Source organism: Chanodichthys erythropterus, chromosome 11, assembly GCF_024489055.1.
Source record: "Chanodichthys erythropterus isolate Z2021 chromosome 11, ASM2448905v1, whole genome shotgun sequence".
In the NCBI taxonomy this organism is placed as follows: Eukaryota; Metazoa; Chordata; class Actinopteri; order Cypriniformes; family Xenocyprididae; genus Chanodichthys; species Chanodichthys erythropterus.
In genome coordinates this window covers 36,491,125-36,507,766 of record NC_090231.1, presented here as the reverse complement: position 1 = coordinate 36,507,766, position 16,642 = coordinate 36,491,125, and the positions used below count along the sequence as shown (strand labels likewise).

General features: G+C 39.3%; 1 protein-coding gene across 21 annotated transcripts in view; it reads left to right on the top strand.

Annotated features, from left to right (window-relative positions):
- sox6 (SRY-box transcription factor 6) overlaps window positions 1–16,642 on the top strand; it is a 161,543-nt gene that overhangs the window by 98,383 nt on the left and 46,518 nt on the right. For 18 of the 21 annotated variants that reach the window (XM_067399613.1, XM_067399627.1, XM_067399615.1 and 15 more), the window contains one exon: window positions 16,376–16,499. In XM_067399613.1, the coding sequence (XP_067255714.1) occupies window positions 16,376–16,499 (124 nt within the window). The remainder of the gene's footprint in view (window positions 1–16,375; window positions 16,500–16,642) is intronic. The other 3 variants (XM_067399617.1, XM_067399631.1, XM_067399630.1) reach the window with 1 other exon arrangement.

Genomic DNA, 16,642 nt, shown 5'->3' with positions numbered 1-16,642 from the left:
TTTCATATGGCAACTAATTCCGTCCAGGGACCGGATTACTGTTATGTGACTGAAGCACAAACTTAAAAGCACCATCAGAGATTGAAGGAGAGGCTTAGAAACAATTAAAAACAAATGTAGAAGTAAATCTTGATCTGACAGAGAAAATGTGTTACTTATGTAAGACAAGTAAAGCCGTGCAAATAAGAACATGTAAAAGCCACTGCCTCCAACAAGGAAGGCAAGCCTGTGTTGTTCTTAGCTGTTTAGAATTGGTATTAATCAAGCTGAGTGATTCGGGTTCCGCTGACCTGTTTACAAAGAGCCTCCTTGACAGTTCCACTCTCTGTTTTATTCGCCCTCGTACCATTAACATCAGCTGTTATTGTGGGTTGCTTCCTGTAGGAAAGAAAGTCATATGTGAGAGATCTTTAATATCTCATTTCATTATCCTAGCCATAAATGAGATTAAATAAAAAATTGTTTTTAGCCATGGTAATATAAACAAATTATTTAGAAAATAAATAAATAATAATATAATATAACATTAATTTTTCTGTTGAAGTAATCTGAAACCTCAGTTGTTCAAAAACCCTTTTTCATTTCTCGTTCTCTTTTCAAACTGTTTTATTTTTTCTTTTCTTTCTTTTTTGTTCTTTCTTTCTCTTTGAGTTCCCTGGGCTAAAAACCAAAACAATACTCTGACGAACGAGTTGTCAAACAGTACCAAGTTTTTGACCAAAAGTTTGATCAGTGTAATGATACTGATATGTGATTAATCACTTTGGCTTTTAATTTCCATGTCTTTTGCTTTGCCTGAGCTCCCCACGATGACGACATATGTCCATGTATATGAAGTTTGAGCACAAAAGGCTTTCTTTTTCCAAGACGTTTTTAGGAGAGACTGTTCATTGTCCCCCTGAACTCATACATCTCTTACACTTAATACTTATGATTACAGCTGCTGTGCTTGGTCGAGATTTCAAAGGCCTGTACATGTGTGCATGTGTATTAGGTGCTATTGTCTCTCTCTGGGCTCTGCTTTGCGACAGCAGCTATAAATTCCCAGGCTGGACTTGGGGATGATCTGGGCCGGGGTTGATGTGCATCTCTAGCAGAGACTTGGCTCGGTTCCAGGCATTCCTGCACGCTGGGGCTGGTACGATGTGAGCTGAGGTGACGTAGGGAGGAGAACACACAGGTGGAGGCAGGCTCATCTTATTGTATACACACACGCACAAACATCAAGAGAAGAATGATTCCCTCAAAGGTCAGCGTGAACTTTAGATACTGAGAAGAGGCGAGGCTGCGGTGTGTTTGAGGAAAAATTCCCGTTGAGATTAAACAACTCTTTCTCTATGAGAATCCCATTATGATGCTCATATACTGTCTCTCATATCACAGCAAACAAGAGTTTATTAGCTCCGATCTCCCTTCTCACACGGCACAGCTACGAGAGACAGAGAGAGATAGTCACACTGAGCTGTGTTTGTCAACGGACAGAGATGCTGTTTGTCCGTGTAGGGCCATTGTTGTGCCGACGGTCGCTTCCTGTGTTTTAAAGCAGACCGCCGGTTCAAACACTCTGTCATTGTACAGGCCTGGTTCTACTTATCTAACCCCAGGGCTCCGCTTCCTCTTGCTACTCTACTGAGAGAAACCTCCACGTGGCTGTCTTCCGCTGTCCTCCCCCCTTTCTTCCTCCCACCCGTCCCCCCCACCTCCCCTCCCCTCTTTCTCCTGCCAGCACCGGCTGGATCACATAGACCTAGATAGATAGATAGATAGATAGATAGATAGATAGATAGATAGATAGATAGATAGATAGATAGATAGATAGATAGATAGATAGATAGATAGATAGATAGATAGATAGATAGATAGATAGATAGATAGATAGATAGATAGATAGATAGATTATACACATTTTCCAAATTTTCAATGAGTTATTGTTATTCTCACATTCTCTATTAAAAAAAGTCGTCCAGAAGCGAGCAGAGAAAAATTGCATTTTTCATGGTCAAAGGAAAGGTACTTCTCTCAGAAACGTACAAATAAAGATACTTTTTGATGTTTAATTGCTATTTGGAGCATTGGGATCACTAGACGAGGGCTTAATTAACACACTTTTGTGAAAACCTCAATTTCGGTCAAAATGGACATTTTTCACTTGTTTTGCCTGTAGTACGAAATTAGCCCATGTGCATTCCGACTCATTTTGCCAGCACAGGTCACATATTTTAATGGGGGTTTACCTTCATTTTTAAAGCATTTAGAGTGGTGCAGGTATGACGTCAGAACCCGGAAGTCTAATTCGCCATTGGTTTCTTCGAGATTTTCCTATAGGGTTTTATAATGTTTTTTTTTGTTTGTTTTTTTTTAATTTATGTATAAAATAAACCCTGTGGTAAACATAACTTGACTATACTTTGACGTTTTGTTCTACAACGTAAATTACATGCACCCATAATGAAAACACAAATTTTGAAGCAGTTATTTGAAAACTTATGTTTTTAATAATTATCTAAATAAAAATGCTTGGGGTAAGAGTGTGAGCAGTGTATGTTGTAGAACAGAATGTCAAAGTATTGTCAAATTATGTTTACCACAGGCTTTATTTTACTCATAATTAAAAACAAACAAACAAACAAACAAAAACAACAACAACAACAACAACAAAAAAACATTATAAACCCCATAGGAAAATCTCAAAGGAACCAGTGGCAAATTAGACTTCCAGGTTCTGACGTCATACCTACACCACACTATAGTATTAAAGAGATATTAAAAAACTCAGGTAGCTGAAGTTTTACTTAATTATTTTAATTTATACTTATTTACTTTTTTACTGATGTATTCACATAATTTTTATAAAAACTTTTTCAGTATGCTCTTATAATAAGGAAAAACAAATTAAATCTTTACAGGTTGAGTAGCCATTCCTTGTCCTTTGGTATTTCAAAGCTCACAAAGAGGAATGGAACTTTTTTCAATATGCAATTATAATGAGGAAAAAATAAATTAAAGGAAGAGAGAATTTTTGTGTTCAGATATTTGTGTTTGAGTTTTTTGTTTTGTGCATGCAGATTCCTGGCAGGCCTGTCTATTATCTCAATAATCACTCACTCCTGTGTCGGGTTTTGTACATTCTCTTCATTATCAACATGCTGACAAATGCCATCTGAAATAATTTTTTTATAATTATTATCAATTTATTTATTTATTAGCCATCACATTTAAATGAATATAATAGAGTAATTCTGCATTTTTCAGTGCTGTGTTTTCCAGCACTATAGAATCTGCATTCCAGCTCAGTGGCAGAAGAGTGGCACATATTACAGTTAAAGCTGAAGCTGTTGTCAACATTCACTTCAAAGCAGGAAAGGTTCCCTCACATGTGGTTTTAAATGGTGTGGGGGAGCAGCAGGGAGCCTCTAAGGGTTAACTGATAATAGCTGCATACAGCCACCAGATTAAAGATTCTTTTTAATTATACACGGCTAACCACCAGCATAGTGAAGCCAGACAGACTAAAGACGACTTGCGTAGATGATAGACACAATGTGCGAATGTGTTTTGAACAGTCTGAGAGGCCGGTGGAAGAGTGGGCCTTCAGGATATTCCTTTGTTCCTGTGGACCGATAGACAAATGTCTGTGTGTGTGTGTGTGTGTGTGTGTGTGTGTGTGTGTGTGTGTGTGTGTGTGTGTGAGAGAGAGAGAACGATCTCTCTCATATGTGTGCCATTTCCCCAGGCCACTGTGAGTTTGCTTCATAGCTGTGTTTATCAGTGGGAGAGGAGGCCAGGCCAAAGGGTTAATCAGAGCCAGGTCTCAAACACAAAACACACGTCCGCATCTGTTGGTCATGACAAACTAATTTAATCATAAATAACACAAAATTATTGTGTATTTTGACTGTGTAATAGTACTGTTTGATGCGCACTCGAGAAGCTCGACAGTTTGTCTAAGAATCTACACAGGTTGTTAAGCCGTTCTCCTCATCTTTTGGCATTTCAAAGCTCACAAACAGGGATATAGGAATAATAGCAGTCTGTTCTGAGAAGTTGCATAATGGTGTTCAGGTCTCCCCTCTCACTATTTTGCAGAGCAGTGACAGAATTCACAGAGGAAGTTGAACAAAAAGAAACCCTGTCTGCACAGACAGAACAGAGCCTCCTAATTAAACACACAAGACTTTGAGGAACTCATTCTTTATGTCTTTTTCTGAGAGAAGAAAAGGTCTGTCCTTATTTCTTCTTTGGGATATATGGCATATGTTCTTTTTTCTTCTTCTTTAGTTTAGCTCCTTGCTTATTAATATGAGAGATCCAGAATTAATACATTTTTATTATTTTTATTATTTTTATGGAGAAGGTCATATATTAAAATAGCCTGTGGCCTGTTAACATATTTTCTATTTCCCTCCGGCTCGACGGAATCCGTGTTAAGAGAATTGTAATCCAGTTACTGTACGCCGGTTTCATCTCCTCTCAGTCATATTACAATCACCATTATTTAGCTGCTGCACATGAAGCTAATTACCATAGCTTTGTCTTTAGCCTAGAGCCATTTGGTTTGCCTTTTTAATTCAATGAACAACAATTAAATCCAATATTTCATTAAGCTCCCTCAAATGCACCAGGCGCCATATAATGGTGAATAATTCAGCTTGGGTTTTTTAGATAAATATAGGGGTGTCTAATTGAACAAAGATAATGCTCCTAATTTGCCTCTTGTTAGATGGTTTTGGTTGTCTCCCAGCACCCTTGTGATCTCTCATGCTAAAGTCTCATTTATGCAGAGACAGCGCTGAAAACAAGCTACGCTAAAAAAGAATGTGTTGCCAATTAGCATTGTCTGCCAGGCAAATGGATTGTAATAAGGAAGGAAATGAGTGCGGGTGTGTGTTTACATCTCTGCGCGCGCGCGTTTTGCCGTGTGCTAATGCCCTTCTTTTTACGGTGTGGAGTATGCTAGCTTCTACTCCACTAGGATTGAGGGCCGTAACAGTCTCATCAAATCCTCTTGGCTTGAGCCCAGTGCGGCGGAGCCTGAAACGCGCTCATCCTCCATTTAGCGGAGACTGTTAGCTGATGAAGAGCCCAACATGCGAGAACGGAGATAAAAGAAAGCGGTGACCCGACTCATTAGCCCCCTTTGATTTAATATATTGACACTTGGATACAAATAATTCCATTTACTGTGCTTAGTTGGAGGGGGGTGCGGGGGATCAATTTAATTAGTTATGAAATGTGGCTTCTTGTCACGAAGCAGGAGAAACGCTGACGTTAAATAAAGTCATGTGCGGTTCAAACAATAAAGCTTCTGTAGGCCCATTTTAAAACTTAATGATGCATAAAAAAGGGCCTAATAGTTACATCCTCACCAACAGACTTTTGATATTAAGCTAATGGATGGATGAAGGTAGAACGCTTAACACCAGTTCAAACAGTTTCGGATGTTGCGAATATAAACAGTGATCGCCTGGCTGAACGTTGATTGCTGCAACTCTGTTAGCAGCTAGATTTGCCTTTAGCATTGCTTTTCACTGTATAATCAAATAATTGCTGTTTCTTTTTCTTTTTCTTTCTGCCAAGAGGAAGAGGGAGGTTACAGAATCTCATCATTCGATAGAAGAGACAGCATTCAGTATGCTGTTTATTTGTGCATATGCTCAGGCTAAAGACCATGTTTCGAGTATATAGTCAGAGAGCACAACACAAAGACATACTTGTGTAGTTCCATATGTGATCATTGCAAGTGACCAGTTTGAGAAAGTAGGCAAACACAGGCTGATTTTTATGTTAACGGCGTAACATCTTCATGCTTTTTCATGATTCAATGGAAAGGTTTTGTTGCTGAAAGATACAATTCATCCTAAAATAAAAATTCTGTCGTCATTTACTCACACTTATGTTCTTTCAAACCTGCATGATTTTCTTTCATCTGTGGAACACAAAAGAAGATATTGTGAAAAACGTCTCTGTGTTGTTTTGTCTATGCAATAAAAGTCACTGTTTTCCAGTGTTGTTTTGGACCCCATTGACTTTCATTGTTCAGACAAAAGTAGTTGAATAGTCTTAAAAATTGGGTGTGTTCTGCAGAAGAAAGAAAACAACATGAGGGTGAGTAATTGATGACAGAATTTTTATTTCTGGGTAAACTATCTCTTTAACAAGGTCGTGAGGAAGCAGGAGATAAAAGTACCATGCATAGTGACATTGACACTTTGTTAAAAACAATGTCAAAAAACCAAAGGCATTTTGGGAGCCCTTGCTTCTTCGCATCTCATCTCATCTTAACTGCTCATCATGAAAATCAGCAGCTGATTCATGATCCATGAGGGCGGTTTGCCGAGTCCAAACCCGGTCAACGGTGTTATAAAGCTGGCGCTATCCGGCCAGCCTCCACCACTGAATCTCATCTGAAAGCACCTGTCACTCGCCGCCGCACCACAAGCCCTCCCAGACCATGCACGACGGACCTATACTTAGCTCTCATTGTGCCCGGGCCCTGCTAGGGAAAAAATATCAGTTGGTGGAGAACACATCCTCCAGTGTGATGTTGACTTAGTTTCCTCTCCCCTCCTGCCTGGCCCAGTGTTTTCCCTGTTAATGTTGAGCAAACTGTTTTGTCTTTGCATTGGCTTTTTAACGTGGTCCTCAGCCTCCGCAGTGGGCACACACACAGGGGGAAAGAAGGCAAGGCATTAATAGCCTCTACTGTGTGCGGCCAGCCGGCAGTTTAGAAAGGGGGCCCGTGTTTTCTTAGGGCTAGGGTGGCAAAGCAAAGCATTCAGCCCTGCGCGTTGCAGCACAAAAAAAGGGCCGCTTTGTGTTTCGGATGGGGCGGAGGAGGGTCCGAGCATTCCCGACGGAATACAATGAATGGGCCGTTTTGTCTTTCGTCCGTTTTTCATGCACACTGAATTGTAGTTGTCTTTCTCTCGCTCTCCATTTCTCCCTCTCTCCCTTTTTCATAATTATTCTTCCCCGTCACTGGGTGTGCACATGACATTTGAGCGTGTTTTAAAGTCTCAACACTCTCATGTGCCTGCAATAAAGTCCCGGCTATAACAATGTCAGCTTTCTGCTGGACAACAGAGCACTCTCTGTTGTTCTCCAGGCCCAGCTGCTGGAAGGGTAGAGCGAAGACAGTGGCTTAGTCTGCACACAGATGACAGGAAGAAGGAGAATGCTCCTCTCACTCTCTCTCTCTCTCTCTTCATGGACTCGCTCACTGGACAATGCCATTTTTAGTTAATGGGTGGTCTGACTCTAGACTCTCAGTTCTAAACTGGCGAGTCGTGACCCAAAAATGGGTCACAGGTCTGTTCTGGTGAGGCATTGAGGCAATAGCATTGAAAAACAATTCAAATACCACTAACCATATGAGAGTGAAAAATAAATAGGCTTATCAACTTAAAAGGGTGAACAAATCACTTACCATATCTTTATCAAAGGCTGTGCATCCAGTGACACTCAAATTCATCTGTAACTTGGTATGCTATATATATATATATATATATATATATATATATATATATATATATATATATATTCTCCCGCTGAAAACCCCTGCTGAAATCTAGCTGCATAATTCTTAAATATAATTACAGACAGTCAAACCAAAATGTATTCAGAACATTGCATTCATTAATACAGTTTATTTACTATAGTTAAAAAAATAAATAAAAATGGTGACAGGATCTCAGAGTTAAACTGTGTCAGAAAAAAAAAAATCTTAATTATGTCAGATAACACTTAAGCAAAACATGGTCAGGTCAAAGTGTCTGATTTTTGGTTCCAAATTTTTATTAATTTTACTGGTAGTCCACTGTATGAAGAATTTTGGGGTATAATATGTCACAGTTTACTTTGTTTTGCTATCCTCACTTACATAAATGAACTATAGTGTCCTGCACCCACTAGTAAAAATATATAATACATTTCTGATTAATTTTTGGTTTGACTGTATATCTGGAAGAAAAGAGACACTGATTTTTATTAATTAAGATGCATTTTATTTAATATTATTTATTTTTGTTATACAGAATGTTGTCTTTCTCCTTTGGTTTTGGCAACAGCATAATTTCCTTTTTCTTATTAAAGTATTACCTTATTTTTGTTCTTCTTTAAAAATGAAGTAAACTATTTGTCTTTTATATTAGGCCTATCTTAAATATTTATTATTTGGAAGGTTGAACCAAGCATAAAAATAAATATTGATCTTTAAATAATTCATGCATAATTCAAAAGTGACCACAAAGTAAATAAAATAAAAATAATAATAATAAATATATATATATATATATATATATTGCATGAATGAAAGCATGAATGCATATCACACCAGACTATTGCCTTTCTTTCCTGTTCAGCTGCCCTACACTGTCCCAGTCTGAAAGGGTTTGGGGTGTATTGTGCATTGTGCCGGTGCCGGTTTTCATAGATGTGGGATGTATATGTGGGATAATGATGTTGGCCTCAGACTCATTTGTGGGTTTGTTTATGTCTGTCCTTTTCTCCCCTCATTACCCATGCTGTTTGAGCCAGTCCCCTCGGGTTTAGCCAGTTTACTGCAAACCTTTTTAATTTTATGACCAGACCCTGACAGAAAAATGTTTTTTCTCCTCCCTTTCCTTCTTTATTTCTTTCTCCCCTTCTCTTGCTTTCTGACATTGTGTAAACTGAGTCCTACATTAATTGTGTCATTCTAGAACAGGTAACCCTGAAACCATGCAAGTGAATTAAATGAGTAGAGAGAGAGAGAGAGAGAGAGGTGGACGTGATATCTGTGTGCGCTATGCCACAGCAGTGCTGAGCACAGAAGACTACTAAAGCCTTAGGCTCGTCTTTGATATTTTATATGCAATACAACCCTAATTGCTTGAAATATTTACAGACTTAAATTACATTTTAGGTTCTTAGAGGCTCAACAAGAATTTGCCTTAAGAAGATATTTCTGTTGAACACATACTGATCACATTTTGCTGGTGCTCTTAAGGGAATAGCCTTTCCCCCCCACATCTTTGTACTGAACTAATTTACTAATTTCAGCATCCCAGCATGATCCTCGATTCTCCCCTTGTAATACTAAGCACACTTATTTGATTATTCATAAATTACGATCAGCAATATTGTAATGATTAAACAGATGATTACAGAAGTGTGTTAAGAGGTATGGTTCACTCAAAACTCTCCCTCAGGTTGTTCCAAACCTGTATGAACACAAAAGATGATAGTTGTATGGGGGAAAACAGTCTTAAATATCTTATTTTGTGTTCTGCAGAAGAAAGAAAGTCATACAGGTGTTAATCGACATGACTATCGCTTAATAATATTATGCCAAATTGAGCATGAAGTTCAGAGATCGGAGCTCAGTTGTGTGTATCGTATGCTTGTTTTTTTTAATTTTTTTTATTGTTGTTGTTGTTGTTGTTTGTTTTTGTTACATGAACTCCAGTGTGGACTTGAAGTAAAGCTGAAGTAGAAGGCAAAGGGTGGGGGAGGAAGGGGCCGTTCTGCTTTTAACAGCCCCGGACTTAATATAGACATATTGGAATGGCTCTTTTCCAAGAGGGCTTGTTTTACTGTGTAAGGAATTAGCAGAACAAGAAGTCATCTATTGGTTACTCCTCCAGACGAGCCGAGCGTGGGCCAGTGTCTGGTTTCTGTGCACCTTACCCCGTTCGGCACACACATGCACAAGCTGTGAGTCCTCAGAATACATTTGTCCTCTGTCAACTCTTTTGTCAGCGGTGGCATAACATACATCCCAATACACACAAACACACTATTTGCCAGTTGTCCTGTTCCAGTATCAGGAACATTAATCTTTTACCTGTTTAAAAAAACATACAGAACAAAAGAAAGAATGAAAACAAGAAATCACGGTGCTCATCGACCGATAAGCCTTTGAGTCTGTGGGCTAGTGGATTGTCAGAGGCGGGTTGGTCCAGGTCAAAGCCACGGCCGCAGCACAAAGCCTCTTTATTCCCGGTCCTGTATCTCTGAGGAGGGCCTCCTGCAGAACTCCTCGCTAACAGAGCAGAGAGGGGAGAACAATGCGTTTAGTCTGTGGCACCAAGGTGGAGACCTGGTCTTAATTCCGGCTCCGCGCTGACAGAAAGAGCGGGGATCAAAGTCCGACTCAGCCCTATCGATCCACACGGCCCGATTGTCATCAGGGTCTGAAGCGCGGCCGAGCAGAGTATCTCGCTCTTTGATAACGGCCTCGTGAACGTGGGTTTATGTGTGTGTGTGGGTGGGATTAGAGCTCAAAGCTGCAGCCGCCGTGTGCTGGAGGAGTGCGGTTAACTGATAAATGACCTGTGACGTGGGAGTAATGTGTACTTGGGGATCTATGGGATTGTTTAAAAAATTGACCTCTTTAGAACAGAATAATGTGCAGACTCCCGAGCGCAGAAGTGGTTTCATTCAGCAAAGAGCTCTCTCGCTTTCTCTCTCGCTCTCTCTTTGCTGGTGAGTTTCCAGAAAGCACTCGCCGAGTGTGTTCACAAAGTAGCGGGTGTGAAGTTCACGCTGTCGGGGCCCGCCGTGCGGATTGAACGCGGTTGCCAGGTCCTCTAGAATCACTTCGCCTTAAAATGGATCCCCTAAGGTGGTTTTCTTTCACAGTCATTTTGACTCTGGCAGTGTCGAGCGAGGGCAAGAGCGTGTGACGTATCGGTACTTACAGTAACAGTGAAAGCTGTTTTCACTCCTGCTAAATTTAAAACACCCCCGTGTTAGAGCCTTTCTTTGAGATTTTTAATGAGAAACGGTAATGTCCAAGGGAAATGGCTCCAAATTTGGACCAAAATACATCACTGGTGCGAAAGTTTGTACGGCCTCACCTTTGGCTTTCAAAACGGGTTGGCTGGTGCTTAATGCTTAACCTAAGGCTCCGGAGGCTCTCTGGCTCCATCCACAAACTCAAAGAGAAAGAGAAGTTAGCACCCCTCCCCATCTCAGTCTTATCTTGTAAACACAGAAAGGCATTTTGGACATGTTAAAACAACTCCCCCTCTCTTCCTTTTAAAAGGGGAAAGAATCCCAAAGTGATGCTCCTTGAAGATCAATCTCTATTTTCATGTTAAGGAGAGTTGGGGACATGTATAGGGGGCCACGTCTCCTGAGCCCGAAGGGACCCTTTAAAAGACAGCGAGGAGCATGGGTGCTGACAGGGTCCCGATTGAGCACAGTAATGACTTGTACATCTCCATTTTCCATGTGCTTGTGTGACAGCCTGGGTCAGGATATGCCAGCAAATACACATTTACAGCTACGTAGGCCACTGCAGGAGGGCATAAACATATTAGTGCACCTGCTGGATTAGAAGCGCACAGCAGCCTATTCTAGTAATCCATGTTACAGTGCAGCTCCTTGAGTAAGATGGGCTGTCTGACCCTAGGATTAGTTGCTGCTGTAAACCATTACTGAAGCTAAGTGCTGATGTCAACATTTCCACTAACAACATTGATTAATCTATAGCTCCCTATTTACTTCAGGGGTTTCCCCCCCTCCTTCTTTTATTTCGGTCATTCAACCTACAGCAAGCGTGCATTGTGTGTTTAAACAACCCACCGCTGACACTCCACATTCAATGTTGGGAATTAGTGATCAGTAGCATGATTGTAGCTCAGCTGTTTTTCAGGCAAAGTTTCCCCCATGAGTACCAGTGTATGGTAAAAAATTACTTTCTTATTTTTTTTTTTTAATGCAGGTAATAATCAAATATGCTTGGCTAATATGTATACTTAGTAAATTTAATCGGTTAATTTTAATGAAAAATTCATTGTTTAATGAACAATTCAAGCTAAATTGCCTCGATTCATTTATGTTTTCCATTTAGTAGCAATTATGGAAAATAAAATATTTATTACCATCATTTTATAAATGTATATTATATTATATTTTAAAAAGCTAAGTTAAATTAATCATCTTTACTTCATTGTTTTGTTTTTTTTTTTGTTTTTTTTGTAAAAATGTGGCTTAATAGTTAGTTCACCTAAAAATGAATATAATTACATTTATTACTCACCCTCATGTTGTTCCACACCCACAAGACCTTCGTTCATCTTCGGAACAATAAGATATTTTTGATCAAATCCGATGGCTCAGTGAGGCCTGCATTGCTAGCAAGATCATTTCCTTTTTCAAGGACCAGAAAGGTACTAAAAACATTTTTAAAACAGTTCATGTGACTGCAGTGTTTCAACCTTAATATCATAAAGCAATGACAATACTTTTTGTGTGCCAAAAGACAAACAAAAAAACAATATCTAGTGATGGGCAATTTCAAAACACTGTTTCATGAAGCTTCAAAGCTCTACAAATCTTTTGTTTCGAATGAGTGGTTCAATATGTTTTTAGTACCTTTCTGGGCATTGAAAAAGGAAATGATCTTAATGGCAATGCAGGCCTCAATGAGTCATCGGATTTTATCAAAAATAATAATTTGTGTTCCAAAGATAAATGAAGGTCTTACAGACATGAAATGACATGAGGGTGAGTAATAAATGACATGATTTCCATTTTTGGGTGAACTAACCCTTTAACTGTAATTGAACTGCTTTAAATTATTAGTAACGTTTGTAGGTTGACAAGCTACAGTTTCAAAGTAGCTTCTCAACATGTCCTGTGTTCTTAACGGAGGGTAAATTAATGCCTGATCTAAGGGCAGGGGACAGTAGCAAAGACACGGCCCGGGTTATGTGTATATCTCTGACAGAGAGACAGATTGTGCTGTGTATCACCGCAGACTTCATCAGCTGCATTGAACTGATGATATATGCGAGACGCTGAAGGTGAAGAGGCCTCTCTCTCTCTCTGTCTGTCTACACCCCCGTGAACCGGTCGGCCGTGTGAAGAGAGAAAGAGGCTGCCAGCTACACAGCCTGACTGATTGCTACAGATGCTCTTCCTCAAGTACCGCGAGTTACATCCTCACCACAGCAGGTCTTCAGGGACAAACAATAGCACCTGTTCCTCATAAGATGGGGCTCGTTCATGTATCTTTAATGAAGCTTTGGGGCAGATGGCGAGAAATGGCATTATCCCATCCTCTGGTTCTAAGGATCTGATAAGACAAAGGGCAGATAGGAGCCAGATCTACAATGGGCTGAGTTTATGAGGTTCAGAGCTTCCACAGGCCTGAGCTTTCCTCTTCACATCTGCTCCACTTCATTCTTTCACGCTCTCGAAGATCTGACTGGCAATACTAATGCTGCCGGGAGCCAGCCGCCTGGCACACTGACGAAGGGAGGGGTGAAATATCAGATACACAAATATGAGCATGTTCATACATACCATGTATACGAAATATAATGTGCGGCAGTAGAAATGAATCGACCACTATACACTATACCGTTTATGATGCAGTAGATATATATATATTTTACCTGTAAGAGATGAATTAGGCACAATGCAATGTGAAGTTTAGATGTTTATGGTAGCGCAGACGTGTACTTGCTGTGTGTATATTGTGCAGGCTTTCTTATATCTGGCAAACTCTTTTGCTTTATGATATCAGTGTACTGTTTTTTTTAAATTATTTTTAATTTGTCATTACATATTTCGATTATATTGTCATTAGATATTTAATTTTCCTTATGTTATATCATTTTTATTAATTACTTTTAATTTATTTATTTAATTTATACATTTGATAAGTTAAATAATAAAAATATATAATTATTAAAAATAATTCAAATTTTTACTGGAAATAGAAACAAAATTTAAGAATGATCATATTCTTCTCTAAAGTTTCCCTACTTTTTAGTCATTCATTTTATTTCATGTTTTTATGAATTAATAAATATGAGAAATTAATAAACTAATAAATATAAATATATCAAAATATAAATAAAAATCTATTTACATTTCCAGGATAAAAAAATAAACAATATTAAGCTAATATTAAACAGTATATATATATTTTTTGTATCATAGTTATTAATTCATTATATTCATTATTCATATATGTGTGTTTGTGTGTGTGTATTTAGAAACTATTATCATGATATTTACTGTTGGTGTAAATATTTTTCTTATATAAGCATGAGTGGAAGCAAGCATGTTGTATGTGTCTATGACAGAGAGAGAGAGAGTCAGACAGATGCAGTGACTGAATGAGAGAGTCTGACACTTATAATAAGCAAGCTTCAATGCAGAATGCAATATGCAATTTCTCAAAATCCATCTGTCTAAGTGTAGGCACTTAATTCCATTCTCTATTAGCAGTCAAAGCAAATTGCCAGTGATCATCTTTAAATCTTTATCTGCATTGTCTGCTCAGCTCCAACCGGTCTACGTTAATTGACAGGCTTGAAAGCTAACCTTCACTATTAGTCCCCACTTTAAGGACGCTTATTTGATTTGCCACTCACAGATGTGGCATGTGTAAATTAAACTTTAATGTAAAGGCCTCATTACTGTAAATCACGACCTCTCAAACTGAGGGCAATTTATCTGTTTGTACCTTCCCTTTTTCTTTTTCTTGCTGTTTGCTCCTTTTGAACAGCATAAGTCTATTTGATTAGCAGAGCCATTGCTAGCATTGTTAGTCAGTTTGTTAGTTTCAAATGATGTCTAATTCCATGTTGTTTTAACTAAGTTATATTTTAATTAAATAAGACATTGATGATACAATTTAGGAACAGATGGGATAAAGCATAGCAGACCAGGTGTTTCTGTCATTATGTATGTGAGTCTCGGTGCAGGACTATGCGAAATGACATGTTGAGGAACAGTTGTGTTTTGGTTCCACTTTAAAAGCAGCTGTTGTGTGTAATACTGTGGCTTTAGACTGATTTGTCTTGCAAGGGTAATGTGAACAAGGCTAATGACAATTATGTATGTGACTGACCTTAGCGGCCCTCTGAAGGAGAACAATTTACATGGTCAGATCCTTTTCTAAAGCACTTAAATGTATCTGAGGTAGAATAAGACGGTGGTTGGAGACTTCTTTTCTGTCTAATAGCCCCTTTCTCTCCACTTCCAATTTGATTCACTACACATGCTAGCAAAGCATTTCTTCAAACACATCTGTAAGGTCATATTAAAGAGCCCTCTGATCTCTTTCATTCAGCATTTTTTATCTGTAAAGTAAAAAAAAAAGTAAAAAATAAAAAAACACACGCTGTTCTTTCACTTTGGCACAGTCTCAACTCTGTAGATGCACCTTTTAAAGTGCAGCACTCTATAAAAACAGAAAAGTGCCAGATTTTTCCTATTTATCTTTGCTTAGGAGAACTCACTTAGTCCGAATCAATGAAGTGGACCTGAACACCTGGGGAACAAGCCCTACTGATCTCTAACATTAGGCGTGCGAAAGCGGCATTAAAAAAAAAAAAAAAAAAAAAAAACGGAGATCGCACAGACCTCAGCGAGAAATGTTGAGCAGAAAGTGGTTCCACAGAGCAGGTTGATTACATGCCCCAATGCTGCAGCAGTAATTGCGTCCAGACCGGTTTTTATTGCAGGCTGATTTTAAAGAGCGATGAATGAAGAAACATTCTATAATGTGTTTATTTTGGGGGGGCTGACCTTTATTAACCCGTTCTCCGGTTGGGCTCCCCAGAGGCGGGTCGACTCGCCTGCATTAACTCTGCGCTGGCCCACAGTAGCGGCGCTGCAGCCTATCACCCGCAGGCCGGAAGCAGAGAATGACAGCAAGATTGGGTCCGGCCAACACTCCACAAACATGTGTTTTCAAACTTCGACGAGAAGCCGCTCAGATCCCTAAATACACACAGACTCTCTTTTTCTTTGTCTCTAGTTCAGTGTGCCTGTTTTTACTCTTACTCAGAGCTAATGCTATCCTTATGCACACCATTAACGTTCTTTCTATTTTGCAATAAAGCAGGAATGAAGATGAACATGGTTGAGAGCGTTTGAAAGGCACCACACGCGATGCCAGGTGTTGACGTTATACATGAAATATCAGAAATACACAAGCTTTTGGGCTCATTCCATCATTTTCACAGCTGAAAACAGGTGCTGTAAATTACCAGCCTCCCTTGGGCATTTATCATGTATATAAATGACCTTCCAAGAACAAGAGACAAGAGCCGTATTTCTAAAAGGATCCACATTTTCTGTCAGTCTCATGATTAAGTTTTATAAGCAGTGTCTACCTGACATTTCTAATGCTATCTAATAACGTATATAGGTATTACAACCTTAACACTGAGTCTGACGTTTACGATACAAATGAAAATAAAAACTCTGCTGTATATGTGTGTGTGATGAAAGATTTCTTTGAAGCACTAATGTGCGATTAAGTGCAAGTATTTGGTGAGCGTGTGCGGGGTGGACCGGGGTCAGAATATGAGCGTTGCTGTCAGGCTGTGTTAGGCTCCTGTGTGATCTCCTCTCTCTCTGTGTTCAGCAGGTCCAGGGTCACATGCCTCCACTCATGATCCCCATTTTTCCACACGACCAGCGCACTCTGGCAGCAGCCGCGGCAGCCCAGCAGGGCTTCCTCTTCCCCCCAGGCATGTCCTATAAGCCAGGTAAGAGAACACTCTTAAGCTCTCTGAGTTTCCTCTCCACGTCTTTATTCCTGTTGCTCCTTGCACAAAATCCTCACAACCAATTTCCAATACCCACATTTGAAATATTTATATTTAAATATTAATATATTAATACATTTATA